The 17,826-nt window shown below is 40.7% G+C and overlaps 1 protein-coding gene across 5 annotated transcripts in view; it reads left to right on the top strand.

Annotated features, from left to right (window-relative positions):
* The window catches only part of RB1CC1 (RB1 inducible coiled-coil 1), a 230,354-nt gene that overhangs the window by 154,321 nt on the left and 58,207 nt on the right, over positions 1–17,826 (top strand). For all 5 annotated transcript variants that reach the window (XM_077492686.1, XM_077492687.1, XM_077492689.1 and 2 more), the window contains exons 15-16: positions 12,671–12,821; positions 13,701–13,809. In XM_077492686.1, coding sequence (XP_077348812.1) covers positions 12,671–12,821; positions 13,701–13,809 — 260 coding nt within the window. The remainder of the gene's footprint in view (positions 1–12,670; positions 12,822–13,700; positions 13,810–17,826) is intronic.

Genomic DNA, 17,826 nt, shown 5'->3' with positions numbered 1-17,826 from the left:
CTTAAAATTGCTGTATTTTAGCACTCATAGCCATGCAAGCAACATACATGCCTGCTAAGGCTAAACTTTTGAGCTTTTTGTTCTTTTTGGTTTTTTGTCTTTTGTTTTTACTTGTTCTTCAAATAACTCCTGGACATAGGCCCAAGGAGATTCTTTTAATTTAGCATCACTGGCAAATTCATTGCTCTTATGTTAGAGTATAAGTTGCTACAAAACGTTCTAGACAGGACATGACAGCCATTATCGACCGATAGTATGCACAATTTGTGAGCTTAATTAAGTTAAACATTCCTCTGCACTATACAGATACTTGAGGTTACAGTAAAGAAGGAGATAAAAAGGAAAAACAATAAACTGAAATTGAATAAAATCCAGAAAATACAGTAAGGGCCGGTTCACACAGCGGGCGATGCGAGGCGACACGACTCGCCTCGCCTCGCTCCCGCAAGTCGCCCCCGTTCTGTACAATGGAACCGTTCTGAGAGGAGCGACTCGAGTCGCTCCGACTCAGAAAAAAGGTTCCTGTACTACTTCTGGGCGACTTCGGGGGCGACTTGCATTGACTTCTATACAGAAGTCCTCTGCAAGTCGCCGCTGAGGTCGCCGCAGGTCGCGGCGAGGCAAGTCGGAGACGCCTCGCCGCGCCTGCAGTGTGAACCGGCCCTTAAGGGAAATAAAATATATTTTCAGCTCTCAATAAAACAATCTTTTAGATTAGTGGAGACAACTGATTATCTTAACAATAGCTTGTAGCCTACCTTGTCTGAGCCTACACCCGAAACATAGACCAAGGGAACAATAGTGTTGAGATACTGTGTTCAGTAAGCACACAAGGAGCAAAATAGGGTGATCAACCCTCTAGGTTGACAATAGAAATAGAAATAGACACCAATAGCTGTTACACCCAATTCAGTTTTGAAAAAAAATACAAAATACAAAAAAAAAAAAAAAACAGGATACAACAATTTGAGCTTGTCAAATTATTGATCGGGTTTCTTATAACAAAAAAAAATCAAGGTATAATACAGTATGCTAAATGTACCTTATTTGACACTATAATAATAATCTTTATCAGATATTGGCTTCAGTAACCAGACTTGCACAGTTTGGTCCTTTAACAACAATGAGAATATTACTGCTTTTAAATTTCCACAGCTAAAAACAAAAAAAGAAACGGCAAAACAAAAAAAAAACACACCACTTATTTTGTAGGTTAGTTTCGATGTCCTAAACACAACAGAAAACAAGCACGTTTTTGTGTCTTAAAAATAAAAATAAAGCATAAAAACTAAACCAGGAAAAGAGAGAAAAAAATTATAATTGCAAAATGTGTCCACAAAACAAGGGCCACACTCTTTCAGTGTCTTTACAGTATAATACAAAAGAAACAAACAACAAAAAACAAAACAATTTTCCCCCCACTCAGCACATCCTCCTCATTATATGACCGGTTATAATGATACTTCAAATGTGCTTTTTCAATTATAATTACGGGATGTTAACCAAACCAAATATGTGGTGTATCCTCCCTCCTTTTTTTTTTTTTTAAGAGTTAATCTAATACCCACTAATGAAACAAATACATTTACTTTTATTTATATTTTTCCCTAGATAAACTTGCTGTGACCTCCAAACTACCAGAAAAACCGACTCGTTTTAAAATCCAGCCCAATAACCTAAATCTGCATTACTCACATCTCTGTATTATATTTAAATACTTTCAGTCCTGGTACTTGACTTTGTGGTCGCCAATTATGTTACTCGTTTATTATATTTAAGATTTAATATCTCAAAGATATGATGTGGGTTAAATGAGAGTTCTTTGACCAAGAGTGAAAGCTTTAACACGATAACATTTATTAGTGAGTAGTTGAAAGTCTATTTAATACAAAGCCATCAATAGATAAGAAATACGGAGTATATTCATCAAAACATCAAACTACAAACAGCAAACAAACATATGACAAGCAGCTATACCTTAAAGAGGAAGTAAACCCTTACAAACGACTTTGACCTACAGGTAAGCCTAGATTAAGGCTTACCTGTAGGTCCAAGAAATATCTCCTAAACCTATATGGTTTAGGAGATATTTGCCCGAAAACGGGCACCGCTGTCTACGGCGCACTAAACGCGGCAGTTCCAAGAATGGAGCTGCCGCATTTGTCGACTCCCGTGCGCATGCGCGGGAGTGACGTCATCGCGGCTTTGCCGAATGACAGCGGCGGAGCTGCGAGACGCCACTCCCGTGCGCATGCGCGGGAGTGACGTCATCGCGGCTTCGCCGCTGTCATTCGGCGGAGCTGCGAGACACCACAAGCAAGATGGATGCGGCGGACTACAGGGGACAGCGGCGACTTCGCTGGCTCCTGTGTCAGGTAAGTGACACATAATGGGCTGCTATGCGATGCATAGTAGTCCATTATGCTTTACCTTTGCAGGGAAAAAAAGAGGAAGTAAACTCATCAGGGTTTACTTCCTCTTTAAATGCTGGGTGCTGACCTGATATTTACCAGTAGTGATGTGTGTGGGCCCATGTCAGACTCATGACTCCTCCTTCCTTCCCTGTGTGTACCTTACACTAATAAAGGCCCATCTCTCATTGACTTGAACAGGGCCATCCTGATTGGTGGAACAATGTTACCCCTCTCATCCCTCCGGGCGTATCTCCTCCAAGATTGGACAATTTCCCCTTTCCCTTAATTTAGCATAGCTCAGCCCCTCACTAGCACCTCCTAGAAGAGAAATGAATTAAAGAGAAGGTTATCACCTTCTCTTGACTAGGGCGCTTAACTATATACATGGTCATAGCCGGGGCAAATTGTCCATTTCATGAACAGATCTAAGAAATATTCTCTGCATATCAAACATTTCTTCGAAGTGGATAAAGGGTTGGTTAACACAGGGGACTACAAAGCCTTTATCTAGCTAATGATTTCGGCCCAGTCAGGTCTCCACTATAGTATTTAACTCTTCCTTGCATTTGAATTTACGACAAGTAAATAGCAGAGCATCTCCCATATCACAAGCACCAAACATTCCTGCAGATCAAAAGGAACTGTTAAATGGTTTGGGTTCTCAGTCTAAAGCCTGTCATGTGTACAGCTAGCTAGGTTAACCCCATACCAAAAACGACATTTCATACACACTAATCCTTGTTTCTTATTCTAGTGTGTGTGTGTGTGTGTATGTATGTATGTATGTATATATATATATATATATATACATACACACACACACACACACAAATATTCCCAGTTGCTAATGGAGATTACTCATAAACTCCTCATGAGGCAACACATGATACATAACATTCCTAAAATATATAAATAATGCAATATTCCCATTTCCCAAAACATAGACATAAAATTCTGAGGTTCCCCCTACCGTCTACTCTACTTTTGAGGGCAAGAGGGGGGTGTACTACCACCATCCCCCTCTCCCCTCAAACAATACTTTAAATCCTCATATAGCTTAAATACATCCCAATTGTTTAAACTCAAGCCAACCTTCATAAAATCTCAGTCGGGAGTCATTTTGCACAGATATTCGTTTTTCCATCAATCTAGTTTTATCCACTTCCTTAAAACAATCCTTTATTGTCAATATCCAATCCGTGATCCGAACGGGACAACCTGTTCGGATTGGCACACCCCGCGATCCGCGGAGCTCTCCGCTGCCTCCGCCTTAGGAAAGGCCACTGCTTTGGCCTAGCTCTGGAGCGGAGGCTATCTTGGTACACCCGGCGGCCGTTTACAATGTGATCGCTCCGTCAAATGATGGAGCGATCACTTGTAAACAATCCTCTCTCCCCTCTGTGTACTGATCTGTACAGTGGAGGGGAAAGATTAGATGGCAGCAGCGCTGTGGGCTGGATCTGTAGTGCCCACAGCGCTGCCCTGTGACAATTGCAGTCACATCTATCCATGCCATCCCTCCATACTCTTCCAATACCCTGCCAATAATCTGCAATACCCTGCAGTACCCTGCCAATGCTCTGCAATACCCACCAATACTCTGCTACACTCTGCCATACCCAGCCATACTCTGCCATACCCAGCCGTACTCTGCCATACCCAGCCGTACTCTGCCATACCCAGCCGTACTCTGCAATACTCGGTAATACCAAGCCATGCTCAGCCGTACCCAGCCATACTCAGCCAGTATTACAGTGGGGGAGATGACATGGATATTACAGTGGGGACTATATGGTGGTGGAATTTTCACAGTTTTTTGCAAATTCAATTACTATTTGCTGATCCGAAAAATGATCCGATCCGTGACTCTGATCCGAGGAACGATCCGATCCGTGAGTTTTTTGATCCGTTGCACCCCTACTGCCTAGCCATACTCTGCCGTACCCGGCCCAGCCATGCTCTGCCGTACCCTGCCCAGCCATGCTCTGCCGTACCCGGCCCAGCCATGCTCTGCCGTACCCGGCCCAGCCATGCTCTGCCGTACCCTGCCCAGCCATGCTCTGCCGTACCCTGCCCAGCCATGCTCTGCCGTACCCTGCCCAGCCATGCTCTGCCGTACCCTGCCCAGCCATGCTCTGCCGTACCCTGCCCAGCCATGCTCTGCCGTACCCTGCCCAGCCATGCTCTGCCGTACCCTGCCCAGCCATGCTCTGCCGTACCCTGCCCAGCCATGCTCTGCCGTACCCTGCCCAGCCATGCTCTGCCGTACCCTGCCCAGCCATGCTCTGCCGTACCCTGCCCAGCCATGCTCTGCCGTACCCTGCCCAGCCATGCTCTGCCGTACCCTGCCCAGCCATGCTCTGCCGTACCCTGCCCAGCCATGCTCTGCCGTACCCTGCCCAGCCATGCTCTGCCGTACCCTGCCCAGCCATGCTCTGCCGTACCCTGCCCAGCCATGCTCTGCCGTACCCTGCCCAGCCATGCTCTGCCCTACCCTGCCCAGCCATGCTCTGCCCTACCCTGCCCAGCCATGCTCTGCCCTACCCTGCCCAGCCATGCTCTGCCGTACTCAGCCGTACATATATATTCTTTTATCTTAACTTTACAAAAAATAAGTACATAAAAAAAGGTAAGAATATAAGTACATACTCATATATATATATATATATATGTATGTACTAGCTATATTCTTTTATCTTACTTTTTTTTAATGTACTTATTTTTTGTAAGGTTATCCAAAGGATTAATTCGCTAATCAAATTTTTTTCATAAAAAAATAAAAATAATCGCATAGTCGTTGACTAATCGAAAAAAGAATCGATAGATTAGTCAACAGACAAATTAATCGCTAGTTGCAGCTCTAATGTTATACTTACCACTTCTGTGTAGTGGTTTTGCACAGAGCAACCCAGATCCACCTCTTCTCGGGTCTCTCTTCGCTGCTCCTGCGGAATGCCCCCACAGCAAGCAACTTGCTATGAGGGCACCCGAGCCAAGCTGCATCTCCGTGTGTCCTTTCAGACACGGAGCTGCAGTTAGGATCCTCCCCCTCTCCCTCATTGGCTAACTGACTTTAATTGACAGCAGCTGGTGCCACTAGCGCCGTTGCTATGTCTCAGCCAATGAGAAGGGGGAGTCCCAGGTGGCCCGGACACTCGTGCAACATCGCTGGACCGAGATGGGGCTCAGGTAAGTATTAGGGGGGCTGCTGCATACAGTATAAAATGCATTAAGATAAAATCCCTTCTGCCTTTAAAACCTCTTTAAGACTCTTGTTTGACACAGATGCCAGTTAAAGTTTTTTATAGATTTAATCCAACCTGATTTTATGCAAAGGAGAAATAGAAAGGATATTATCAACTGCCTGTACAGAAACATCTAAGCTGCATGGCACTGCAAATGCCCATTAACATATTGTGAATACAAGAATAATTTGCTTGCATGCGCACGAAATTGTGTGAATGCATATACGTGAAAATACATGAAAATACATACAAAAAAAGGCTAAAAAAAATAGATGCTAAAACAGGAATATTGTTTGCGAGAGGCCTAAAACTCCTTTCTGGGAGTATAAACTGTTATAACAAAGAGGTTGTCAGGTCATGAATGACATATTGACAGTTTTGTTAAATTAATATTGATAATTTGCATAATGTTTGTAACAGTCTATTTTAAAGTGGTTGTAAACCCTTCCATATACCCCGCGAGTTAAATTGTCTCAGGTGATACACAGAAATTAAACAAATCTCCCCCTTGTTTATCTACAGCTGTCTGTCCCCTACAGCCCTTTAAACTGCAGAATTTACATAGGATCCTCAACTCTGAAAAGCAGGGGACAGAGAGCTGAAGTTACATCAGTGAAGAGAGCTCTGAGAGCTGATTGGAAGGAGGGGACACACCCCCTTCACACAGTACACAGTCAGTGCCCTTACCTGTCACCATTTTTCTCTTGGTGTCAGGAAAACTAGTAAGACAATATTCATGCTGATAGCAGAGGAATTGAGCAGCAGACAGAAATCGCACACAGTGCTCTGGATTGAGACAAGCACACACTATAGAATGATATGCTTTGTTCCTATTTCATGTCTGAGAAAAAAGGATAGAACACCTTGACATGCCTCACATAAAGTCCCATTCCAATTTCTATCCTTTTTCTCACACAAATTAGGCATGGCGGCATGCCATTTTTATACTTTGGTTGGGACAGGTCACAACTCCCTTTGTATTTCATGTCTGAGGTTTACAACCACTTTAAATGCATTTCCCAGGTGCTGACTCTGAACTTATATTTCACAATATTTGAATATAGCCCTCAAACAACTCAACGGTGATGTGAAGGGAAGATACCCAGACCAGGAGTATAAAGAATATCACTCTATCCCTAATTTATAATGGCTGCAAAAGCTGCTTTCTAAGTAGTGTTATATTCCTACTGCAGAACTGACAGTACTGTGTAAAGGGTTAGAATGCTATGTCTGTTATTGCTGTCCTTTCCTCTGCTATTCATAATGCTAATATACAGGGGATTACAAAAAGCTAATATACAACAGATTGAAGTTTCCCGTGTTTATTTTCTCTTTCATAAAAACAAAAACAAAAAAAAAGAAATCATAACTGATGAGTTTTTCAAAATGAGATTTTCAATATTTGCTCTGCTTTAAGCCCGGGTTCACACTAGAATCCGCATGTGCATCCTACATACGATTCGGTACATTTGTTTTAAATGGGCTCAAATTTCACTGTATCGCACCAAAGAAGTGCAATTAACTTTTTTTGGAGCCAACTGCAACCTTTGTATTGATACCTTTGATGGTATCAAATAGGAAAGAAAGCACCCACATTGCCGCATCTGCATAACCAACGGACATCTTCAATGGGTCGTAACACACATTGCAATTACACTGCAGTGTGATAAACACGCAGGGATCACTGCCTTTGCCACACTACATATGTGTAAACCTAGGCTAAAGGAGATCTACGCTCACAGCATATGTTTTTATCTTTTGATATCAGCTTTGTGATAGAGTTACAAACAATTGTTATATTTGACAATCCAATATATGCTTACTTGAAAAATCTGCTTTCATGTTGTGAGTTCTGTCTGTCTATCTGTCGTTCTGCTGGCCATCTCTCTGCACATCTTCCTTGATTCACTGCATGCTTTTACAGCTTCTTTTTTCTGCTGTTAATTTTCAATTCCTAAAGACTACATATCCCATGGTACTCTGCTCTCTGCAAGCTCTGATTCCTGTACTGTCACCTCTGTAGTTCAGAAGACAGACTGAATTCTGTGACACAGCAGTGTCTACTCATGTATAGTCAATATGTGTTACGGAGTTCAAGGAAGTAAATGTGTGGGGATCTTTATAAAGTAAGTTTACAAACTCTAAGATTATTCAGAATAATATGAATAGGGTAGAAATAATTTTAATACAAGGTGGAAACGAATATGTGATTTTAAATTTTGACTATCGATACAATGTTACATAGTTAATCAGGTTGAAAAAAGACACAAGTCCATCCAGTTCAACCTTAAATGTAAAGGCCAAGTTCACCTTTTGATAAATATGGGTTTAACATGTCCCAGCTCCTGCCACAAGCTCCACCGATCTCCCCCTTCTCCTCATCCCCACCCCCCCCACCACCACCACCCCCCCCCCACCACCACCACCACCACCACCCCCCCCCACCACCACCACCCCCCCCCCCCCACCACCACCACCACCACCACCACCACCCCCCCCCCCCACCCCACCCCCCACCACCACCACCATCACCACCACCTTCTCAGTGTAACAGCAGGCAGAGGATCTTCTCCCTGCACCCGTTGTCACAATTTAAAAACAGCACAGTTGTGTGGGGCATCGCCCGCATAGCTGGGTCATTCATTTATAGTTTCCTGTGAATTAATGACCTACAACTACCATCAGCCACCGGCGGTTGACATCTTGTAGTTCTGAACAACCTGTGAGTGCACTGATGAGCACTCTTGTAGTTTATTCACAATAATAGATGAACTTTTTTTCCTGCAAAAGTTTGTGCATTTATTATTTTTGTTGATAGGTGAACGTCTCCTTTGAGGAAGGACTCTGCCTTTGCACATAGTTTTTGTAGTGAATCAAGTTGAGATTTGATGAATGTGGATAAAAGTGGCAGGAGGAGGAAATCCCAGCCTTATGATCTGTCAAAGTCTTGTGAAAAAGCTTTTTTGCTCTTCTCAGTTGTTTATGAATGAATCATAAAAGGCAGGAGTAGGATGGATTAAATGCTGTGGTGTCCTGTGGATAGCGGTATCCACTTTCGGTTTTAAAAAAGCAGAACGTGACAAGGCTTATTATAAACTTAGATGTCTAGGTCAATTACAGCCTTGACGTAGAATCCGAGGGGACTCCTCAGGAACATAGGCATTGATTTTAGGACTAGAAAAAGGTGTCTCAGCTTCAGTGCTTTGGTTATCATAAAATGTTTTTGGCCAGGTTAGGAAGGTGATTTTACTGCAATGATGGGATAAACATAAAATTTACAATGACTCTCCATGCAAGATAATTACTTAGGCTTAATCAATTTTAGCAGACTAAAATTTCAGGCTAATTTTAATACTAAGTTACATGATAAACTTTTACAGTCTTACTTAAAAACCCAAATTTTTATGAAAACTGCCCATAGTAAGTTTGATCAGGCTTTTTTTTTTCAGTAGCAACACCCAACACTGCATTTTATAGGCAGTATACCATTCCTATGGAATAGCTGTCTATCTTTTTTCCTTACATTGAATGGAGGTTTCATAGAGATGACTGGAGATTATATTACTGCTGTGCAGAAGAGCAGAGCCCAGAAATTTGATTTTGAAAAAAAAAAAAAGGCTCCCAGTAGGCCACACATTATCTTTGAGGTAGAGGGGGAAAAGAGGTACTTATAAAGCTATGGTGGTGGAAGGAAAGAAAAGTGGACAAATACGAGATAACTAATGTAGCACCCCCCTGGTACCCTGAAGGTTAAATAACACTTCCAGAGACTTTGTTTACCTTGTTCCTAAGTCCATGGCTATAATGAGGAATCTTTAACAGAAGTTGGGCGCCAGTCACTTTTTGTCTTTTCAACGCTTTTATTGTCAAGTTGAAAATGAGGTAGAGGGAATGAGTGTTAGGGGCGACCCAGCGACACGCTTAACGAGTTTTTAGATTCCAGTTAGTCCTCCAAGTGAGTCACCAGGCCCTTCTGAGAGACCAGCCTTCATCCTGGCTATCTTGGATGGGGCTTGGCGTGGATCTACTCACCTTGGTATGGCTTCCTCCACACCAGGCAGGACAGCCTCAGGACTCCCTTCAGCTTATGTAGGCCTCAAAATGGAGTTCCCCCAATAGCATCTCAGCCCGACCCATCAACTGTGTGAGTAATCTATATCCTTCCCCAGATTGCATCAGTGGTAGAAATCCTGCAGTAAAAGTGGCATCTACAGGCAACAATGGGAAATTCACACCCCACTGAGCTTAGAGAAAAACAACAATTTGCCTGTAGCCTAATAAATTTATACATTAGCCCCAGTTTAGAACCAGGGGGCTACAGTAAAAAATGTATATATATTATTTTAAAAAAAACAATTAAAAATAGAAATATTTCATACAGGTTGCTTCTAAATATTTCATCCAACTGGAAGAACTAAATTAACTCTGGGATGAGGGTCTGCAGACTTTATCAAGCACAGAAGTGTACTTTACAAATGTCTGGAACCGCATTGTATGTAAAGGGGTTGTGAACCACCTGTTAGTGATCAGCCACCCAGCCGTTTTAATCACCTGAGCCCTTCGTTCCCTTAGTGGAGACATGCTGGACCTCTCTGCCCAGGGTTCTCGGCTCTTTATGGGATAGATTGATAGCAGCGCAGCATTTGATTGACTCCCGCTGCTGTCAATAAAATCCAATGATGCGGGGGCGGGGTCGAGTCCGGCATTTTGTGTCTATGCATGCAAATGCTGGACTCTGAGGCACACTCGCATGGTAACCCCCCATGTGGGGTAACTATATATATATATATATATATATATAATATAAACTCCTCTGCCTGGCTGGAAGCAGCAGTAGTAGGCTCTATGGATGCTCTTAAGGTTCTTTTATTTGGGGGCCGTAAGGCACCATATCAGTTGACTCCTTCAATGCTCATTACTAGGTCTTAGATGTGAGCATTAGCCTAAAGGTGTTTTTTCTCCAAGTGCCCCTTTATGGTTTAATCCAACTCTTCCTCAGTTTTTTAAAGCACCAGAGCCTATTGCATGGACTAAATATAATCTAAAAATACTTTCTCAAGTGATTACTGATCAGAAATGATCTACCTTCTCTACACTTACTTCGACTTTTAATGTCCCAAATTCCCATCTATTTAGCTATTTCTAGCTTTGTCATAGTTTTCCTGCACAATTTCCACAGGATAGCTTAATGATTAGACAATCTACTTTAGAACTAGTGCTTAGGTCTGAGTGTCTGGATAAGCTGACCTTGAGCTTGTATTCTCATCTTATATTCATTTCTATCTTGTCATTAGAGGGTCTTAGAGCTGGGTGGGTGCGAGCTATATCAGATTTAGATATGGAGGATTGGAGGGGTGTGTGGGATTTTCCTCTGCGATCTTTGATATCTTTGAGAGATCGTATGATCCAATATAAATTGGTACATAGTAGAGCTGCACGATTCTGGCTAAAATGAGAATCACAATTTTTTTGCTTAGAAGATAGATCACGATTCTTGCCGTGTTTTCGTTTTATTAATTGAAGTGTATTTTTTCCCCAAAAATTGCATTTGAAAGATCGCTGGGCAAATACAGTGTGGCATAAAATATTGCAGCAATTGCCATTTTATTCCCTAGGGTCTCTGCTAATATATATATAAAGTTTGGGGGTAAGTAATTTTCTAGCAATACTAATTTTAACTTAAGAAAGAAGTGTCAAAAATATTTAGACTTTAAGTGGTTACACTTCCTGTATTTACACAACTTTGCAGACTGCCCAGCCTTTTTTTTTTTTTTTTTAACAAACAAGTGTATCCCTTTGATCTAAGAAGGAAGGTTAGTTACAATGTATCATATTCTAAACTTGGCAGTCTGTCCGGATGTTTTCTTTTGACAGCTGAGTGAGCAGATAGTCTCTCCACTTGTTATATGAAAGAATGGACAAACTCTGCAATATAGATAGTCGGGGGGGGGGGGGGGGGGTGAATCGAGATCGCGATTTTTTAATGATTAATTGTGCAGCTCTAGTACATAGAGCATATATCCCTCCACACAGAGTTAAAAAGATAAATCCTGCATGCTCTTTGGAGTGTTGGCGATGTGGAGAGATTCAGGCTGATTTTACACTCATTTTCTGGACCTGCCCATATATAATTATGTTTTGGGTGAAAGTGGTGGATTTATTGTGCTCCTCTTTCAGTTTCAATGTCTGTCTGTTTATTGGGTTTGGTAGAGACTATCCTTCCTGTCTGAGCGATTGTTTGCTACTATAACAAATTTTACACAAGAAAAGCTATTGTGTTGCATTAGAAGAAACCACGGTCCCCTACGCTCTCATATTGGAAACAACTGGTAAATAACAATCTTCCATTGTATAGAGATACTTACATGAATAAGGGGTTGCCCTAATAAGTATGATAAAGTGGCTGGATAATCTGTATACAACATCTAATGCCCAAGGGGGCCATTATCAATAATATGTGCATTCCAATATGAGAAATGTTTGGGGTCATAAGGGAAAGAAGGAACTAATGTTGCCCCCCCTTTTTTCCCCTTCCCCTATAGATTATGTATTGTTATACTGGATTTTGAAATAGTTTTATTCATATATTTGGTTCAATGTGTATGATGTCTGGCTGTGTTTTGTTTGTTAAGAAACGTAATAAAAAAATTAGTAAAAAAAAAACAAAGGTTTACAACCACTTTAAGAGTTATACATAGTAAGCGGCGCAACCTGGGGTTTATGCCTGTTTAAGTGGCGTCACTTTAATGCTATGTGTAGTTACTGTTAGTGCAGCAGTTAGAATTTCGATTATAGTCTTTTTAGTTGTTTGAGATTTTAGCTCTTATATTTGCACATTAAATCATGATTGCTACACATGATGATTTCAATTGATGGGTTTTTTTTTTTTTATTAGATTTTTTTTTTTTTTTTTGGTGGATCAAAGTTCTGCTTGTATGAATATTTATTATAATAAGCTTTGTCTACAGGTTTATGTGTGTGCTAACAATTTTCTCTCTTCTCCCTTTTAAGTCCCTCCATAGACACACACAGTTTGATCTCTGAACTTCAGGAAACACTTCGGCATGGAAAACAGTTATTTTCTGAGCATCTTGACTTGCAGGAAAGAAAAAAGACTGAAGAGCTTCAGAGTCTCAGGATATCCTTAATTGCAGAGCAGCAGGTATCACTACAGCTATAAAGACAGTTATTTATTTAAAATTGATTGTGACAGCTATAAACTACTATTTTTTGTGTTGTATTACTACTGACCTCCAAAGCCACTATAAAAATGTCATGTTCCTGGATAACATACATAAATATACATCCTCTGTCTAGTTCAACTATCAGTTTATAAATTCTGACAGTTTTATGTTTGTTAAACAAAAAGGTTAAACTGGATAAATCTAGAACAAAATGCAGGCATGGGAGATGAGTTACAAAGTGATTAGCAACATGATCAGTGTAGTTTGCTTCACTTTTTGTCTGTTAAAGAATTTTTTTTTTTTTTAATTGCATAGGTTTAACCTGTATGTTTGTGATTCACAGTATCAATTTACTTAATAAACTTCAATAAAAATATTGAAATTTAAAAAAAGTAATCTGGGAAACTTTAAGGGCTTATGCACACTGCATCTACAAAAAAAGCAGTTTTTACAGGCATTTAAGCTTTGAATTCTCTGCCTAAAAGCTAAGAAACTTGTGCTTTTTCATGCTCTTTTGAGTGTTTTTATTTTATATATATTTTTTTTTTCACAAACCTTCCCCTCAGATAATGTTTCTTTTTTTTGTGAATTTTCAAGCTTTTTCACGCTTTTTTGCACGTGTTTGCGGGTTTTTTGGGCACTTGGGCATCTTTTCTGTGCCCGTAAGAGCATATGCATGTAAACTCCTGAAAAAGCCATAGTGTGCATATTCCCTAACATGGAGGGAAGTTTCAAGGCAGAAAAAAAGAGAGCTTAAAAAAACTCAAACGCCTGTGGAAGCAGCTTATTTGAGATGCAGTATGCATGAGCCCTTAAGGTTGAATATCTTAATTACAATTTCATTTTTTTTTCTATAGACAAACTTTAACACAGTTTTGACAAGAGAGAAACTGAAGAAAGAAAGTATAATTAGTGAGCTCAGTGAGAAACTGAAGAGTGTTACACTACAGCAAGACAGAGATAAAGGTAAGTAAAGCATCCAACACAGATCTCACTGGAGGAAATCTAAACCCTTTCACCATTCAGGTACAATTTGCTTTTTACTAAAGCTGGCCATACACCGATCAAATTTTAGCTGGTTTTTGAGGACCTGGCCAAAATTAATGCAGTGGTTGGCGCTGTCGGCAATCCACCTCTTTCCATCTGAAAATCAAAGGAGCCAGTCTGATAATTCTTCGTCAAACAGTGCCCTGCCCACTGTATTCTTAAAGCCAACCCCCAATCCCCCCCCCCCCCCCCCCATTGCCTTTCGCCACTCACCCGTGCTCTTCGTCCCACCAGGAGGCCCGAGCAAACAGCCGGCATGTCTGCTGGCTGACCAAAGATCCGAACAAAGCTGATGTTTCGTTCGGGTCTCTGATCTAGAAATCTGAAAGGGATGTCATGACATCACTTCTCAGATTACTGCCATCTTAAAGGCGTCAGTTTAAAAAAAATAAAGTATTCAAAAACACTGATCTGGAAGTTTTGACATAAAGAGTACCTCTCACATGCCTAGTCAAGGGATGTTTACAAAAAAATGTAAAATGACAGTATAATTTTTTATTTAATTGAAATGTACAAAATATCGGCTATTGGCAGGAGAGGAGGCCAAAATATCGGTATTGCATCGGCACCAAAAAAAACAATATCGCCTGATCCCTACTAGTTGTTTCTTATGGATGCTCGTGATTGCTTGCTATTTCAAAGAATAAAGGACTATTCAAGAGTGGAGTTCATTCACATAAAATTCTTCACTGACCCGCCTGTGTAAACCAGAACTCAATCATTTGGAAGGCCATCCACATACCTTTGACCATACAGTATAGCGCAGTGTTTCTCAACTCCAGTCCTCAAGGCGCCCCAACAGGTCATGTTTTCAGGATTTCTCTCAGATGAAACAGCTGTGGTAATTACTAAGGCAGTGAAACTGATCAAATCACCTGAGCAAAATAAAAGTGAGCCTGAAAGCATGACCTGTTAGGGCGCCTTGAGGACTGGAGTTGAGAAACATTGGTATCGCATATGTTGTGGTGCCACTTCTGGGTTCAGTTACCACCAGGGACACCATAGTAAGTTTGTAAGTTCTTTCCTTGTTTGTAGGGGTTTTATTCCTTAACCATACAACCTGGTGCATTGGTTCCTGACCAAAGTATCTAAAGAGTGTGTGAATGCCTGATTATGATACCATCATTACATTATAACGTCTACAAGCACAGGGATTATTGAAAATTACTTCACCGATTACTACTTATAGTCATATAATTTCTGTAAAACCACAAATGCTTGGTTTTTCTATTGAAGCCTGATTGTTAGGGGGATCAGAGGTCTAATTGCTGCTGTCGGTTCAGTCATGTGTTTTTCCCATAATCACAATCGCTTCAGCCATTGTGCAGCACACTTTTGGGAATAAGCTGATGTTTTAGCTCCACCACACATTTTGGTAACAAATGCTTTAGGCCCAGCATTTTAGGCCACACAATTTACATCCACCCTTGGCCTCTTATTTTGTTGAGAAGTCCCTGATTTTAGACGAATATTCATAGTGACTTGTTAGCCTGATACATTGCAGATGCTTTGAGCAGATTGTCTGAGCTTGCTCACGTTTATATACAGAGATCATTTCATGTAAGTGCAGAAAGGTGATTTTGTTCATGGAAAATATTACTGCTAGAAACTTCCCCTACATGCATATTGATGGCCACAACATCATGAATATTGTACTGGAAGCCTGAAAATTAGGTCCATTTTATAGGAATGTACCAATGCTGACAAAATTACTTTAAAAGAGTAATTCTGGTGTATACTATAATTTCTACTGATAACATTGGATACATATCCTCCTTGACTCCTGAAATACCCCACTTTCTAAGCTTGAATTAAGACAACCCCTGGCTTCAAATTTTAAATTGAAATGTAGTACTGCTTGGACTTTGATAAAGGGGACATACCCTGAAACTTGTCCTAAACAAGTGCACTAATATGGCTACAATCACCTCAAGCAAACTGGAATTATAAAATAAAAGCACAAATCTGTTTCTGCATTTCTCTTTGATTTGCCTTGCATGGGTCTGTTTTTAACAGATAATCAGATGTCTTCAGGACATCTGATCTTTATTTTTAGTTTTCTTTCTTTGAATGTGCCAGTTTTTTCCAGTGCGAACTAGTCGTTAATGAACTGTTCATGGTTGTCTCTTGACCGTGTAGACATAGTGAACAACATTTACTTGTGTGACCTCTGCTAGGCATCACGTTGTTTTGGTACTAATTTACCACCTTTTATGGTTCAAAAAAAAAATAAGTAGAAGGATCAGAATGATAAATATTAATGTGCTAGAAAATGAATATAGAAATACGTGTGTTACAAAGACAGACTCAGTGCGTTCCAATCCAGAACAGAAATGTGTGAATCATTGAGATGAGTTTTGCTGTCAGTGCATAACTTTTTTTTTTTCCTCTGAATAACTCTTTAGCAGTTAGGGAGAGAAATATACCAGTTTCAAAATGTGCTTGTGTCCAGACCTAAAATAATTATTTCTGAAATAAAACTGTGGAACCGTTGCAAATGTTTCTATGCATTGGGACATCAGTACAAAACTTACATTTTCCTCCATGAAATACACCAGTGCACCTTTGCTGCTAAGTAATTATTTTGAAACCCCGTGAGTCCCCCTCCTCAAAAAGGCACATGTATAGTCATGCAGATAAACATCTAAATGATTCATAGAAGGATTGGGAGAAAGTACTGTAGTCAGATGAGACCAAAATTTAGCTCTTTGGCATTAACTTGACTCTCCGTGTTTGGAGGAAGAAAAATGCTGACTATGACCCTAAGAACACCATCCCTACAGTCAAGCACAGAGGTGGAAACATGATACTTAGGGGCTGTACAGGCTGACTTTACCGCATTGAGGAGCCAATGGACGGGGCCATATATTGTAAAATCTTGGTTGAGAACCTCAGCCAGAACACTGAAGATGGGTCGTGGATGGGTCTTCCAGCATGACAATTTTTTGATCAAAGATTGTATGGCTCAGAACAGTGGGAAACAAAGTCTTACTTTGGAAGTTTGCAGTCCGGGTGTCCAAGCTGAGGTATCCTCCTACACACCAATAGAAAAATGGTCATCGAGTAAAAGAAGCAACCGGAAACTCCATAACATCAAGCGTATTTATTTTCAAGCCTTCACAGTGAGTACAGTCAGCAGCAGACTACTTTCAGCGATAGGCCTTGTTCACAGTGCAGGCTTATTTTTCCTCCATTCACTCACCCTGCATTGTTTAAATTGATGATAAAGTAAAATATATTTTGTTGAAGACATTCTTACTTTGCATTATTTCTTCACTCCTGCCTAAAACTTTGCACAGTACTGTACAAAGAGACAGCAAAAAGTCAGATATTTATTTTATAACTTAGAACACCTCACATATTCTAAACCTTATTAACCACTTGACGTCCGCGCTATAGCCTAAAGACAGCTACAGTGCCGTCCTCAAATGCCGGAAGATCCTCCATGTACATCCTTCTGTTCTCGCACCGCCCTTCGGACTCGGCTGATCACAGAGCAGGTTAAATGGCCAATCATGACGGGCCCTTTACCACGTGATCAGATGTCGGCCAATGACAGCTGATCATGGAAGTAAACAAGACGGTTGCTGGCTTTTTTTTTTCTTCACTCTGTCAGCCATCTATCAGTGCCCATCAGTGCCGCCCCTCCGTGCCACCTATCGGTGCCAACTGTCAGTACCCATTAAAGCCGCCTCATCAGTGCCCATCAGTGAAGAAGAAAAATTACCTGTTTGCAAAAAAAAGTAACAAAATATATTTTTCAACATTTTTGGTATTTTTTTGTTTAGCAAAAAAGAAAAAACACAGTGGTGATTAAATGTCACCAAAAGAAAGCTCTATTTGTGTGAAAAAAATTATAAAAATGTAATTTTGGTACAGGGTGGTGTGACGGCGCAATTGTCATTCAAAGTGTGAGAGTGTTGAAAGCTGGAAATT

The sequence above is a fragment of the Lithobates pipiens genome, unplaced genomic scaffold, assembly GCF_037356315.1.
Source record: "Lithobates pipiens isolate NorthernLeopardFrog02 unplaced genomic scaffold, aLitPip1_a1.2 Scaffold_19, whole genome shotgun sequence".
Lineage (NCBI taxonomy): Eukaryota > Metazoa > Chordata > Amphibia > Anura > Ranidae > Lithobates > Lithobates pipiens.
This window is presented reverse-complemented; position numbering and strand designations above follow the sequence as displayed.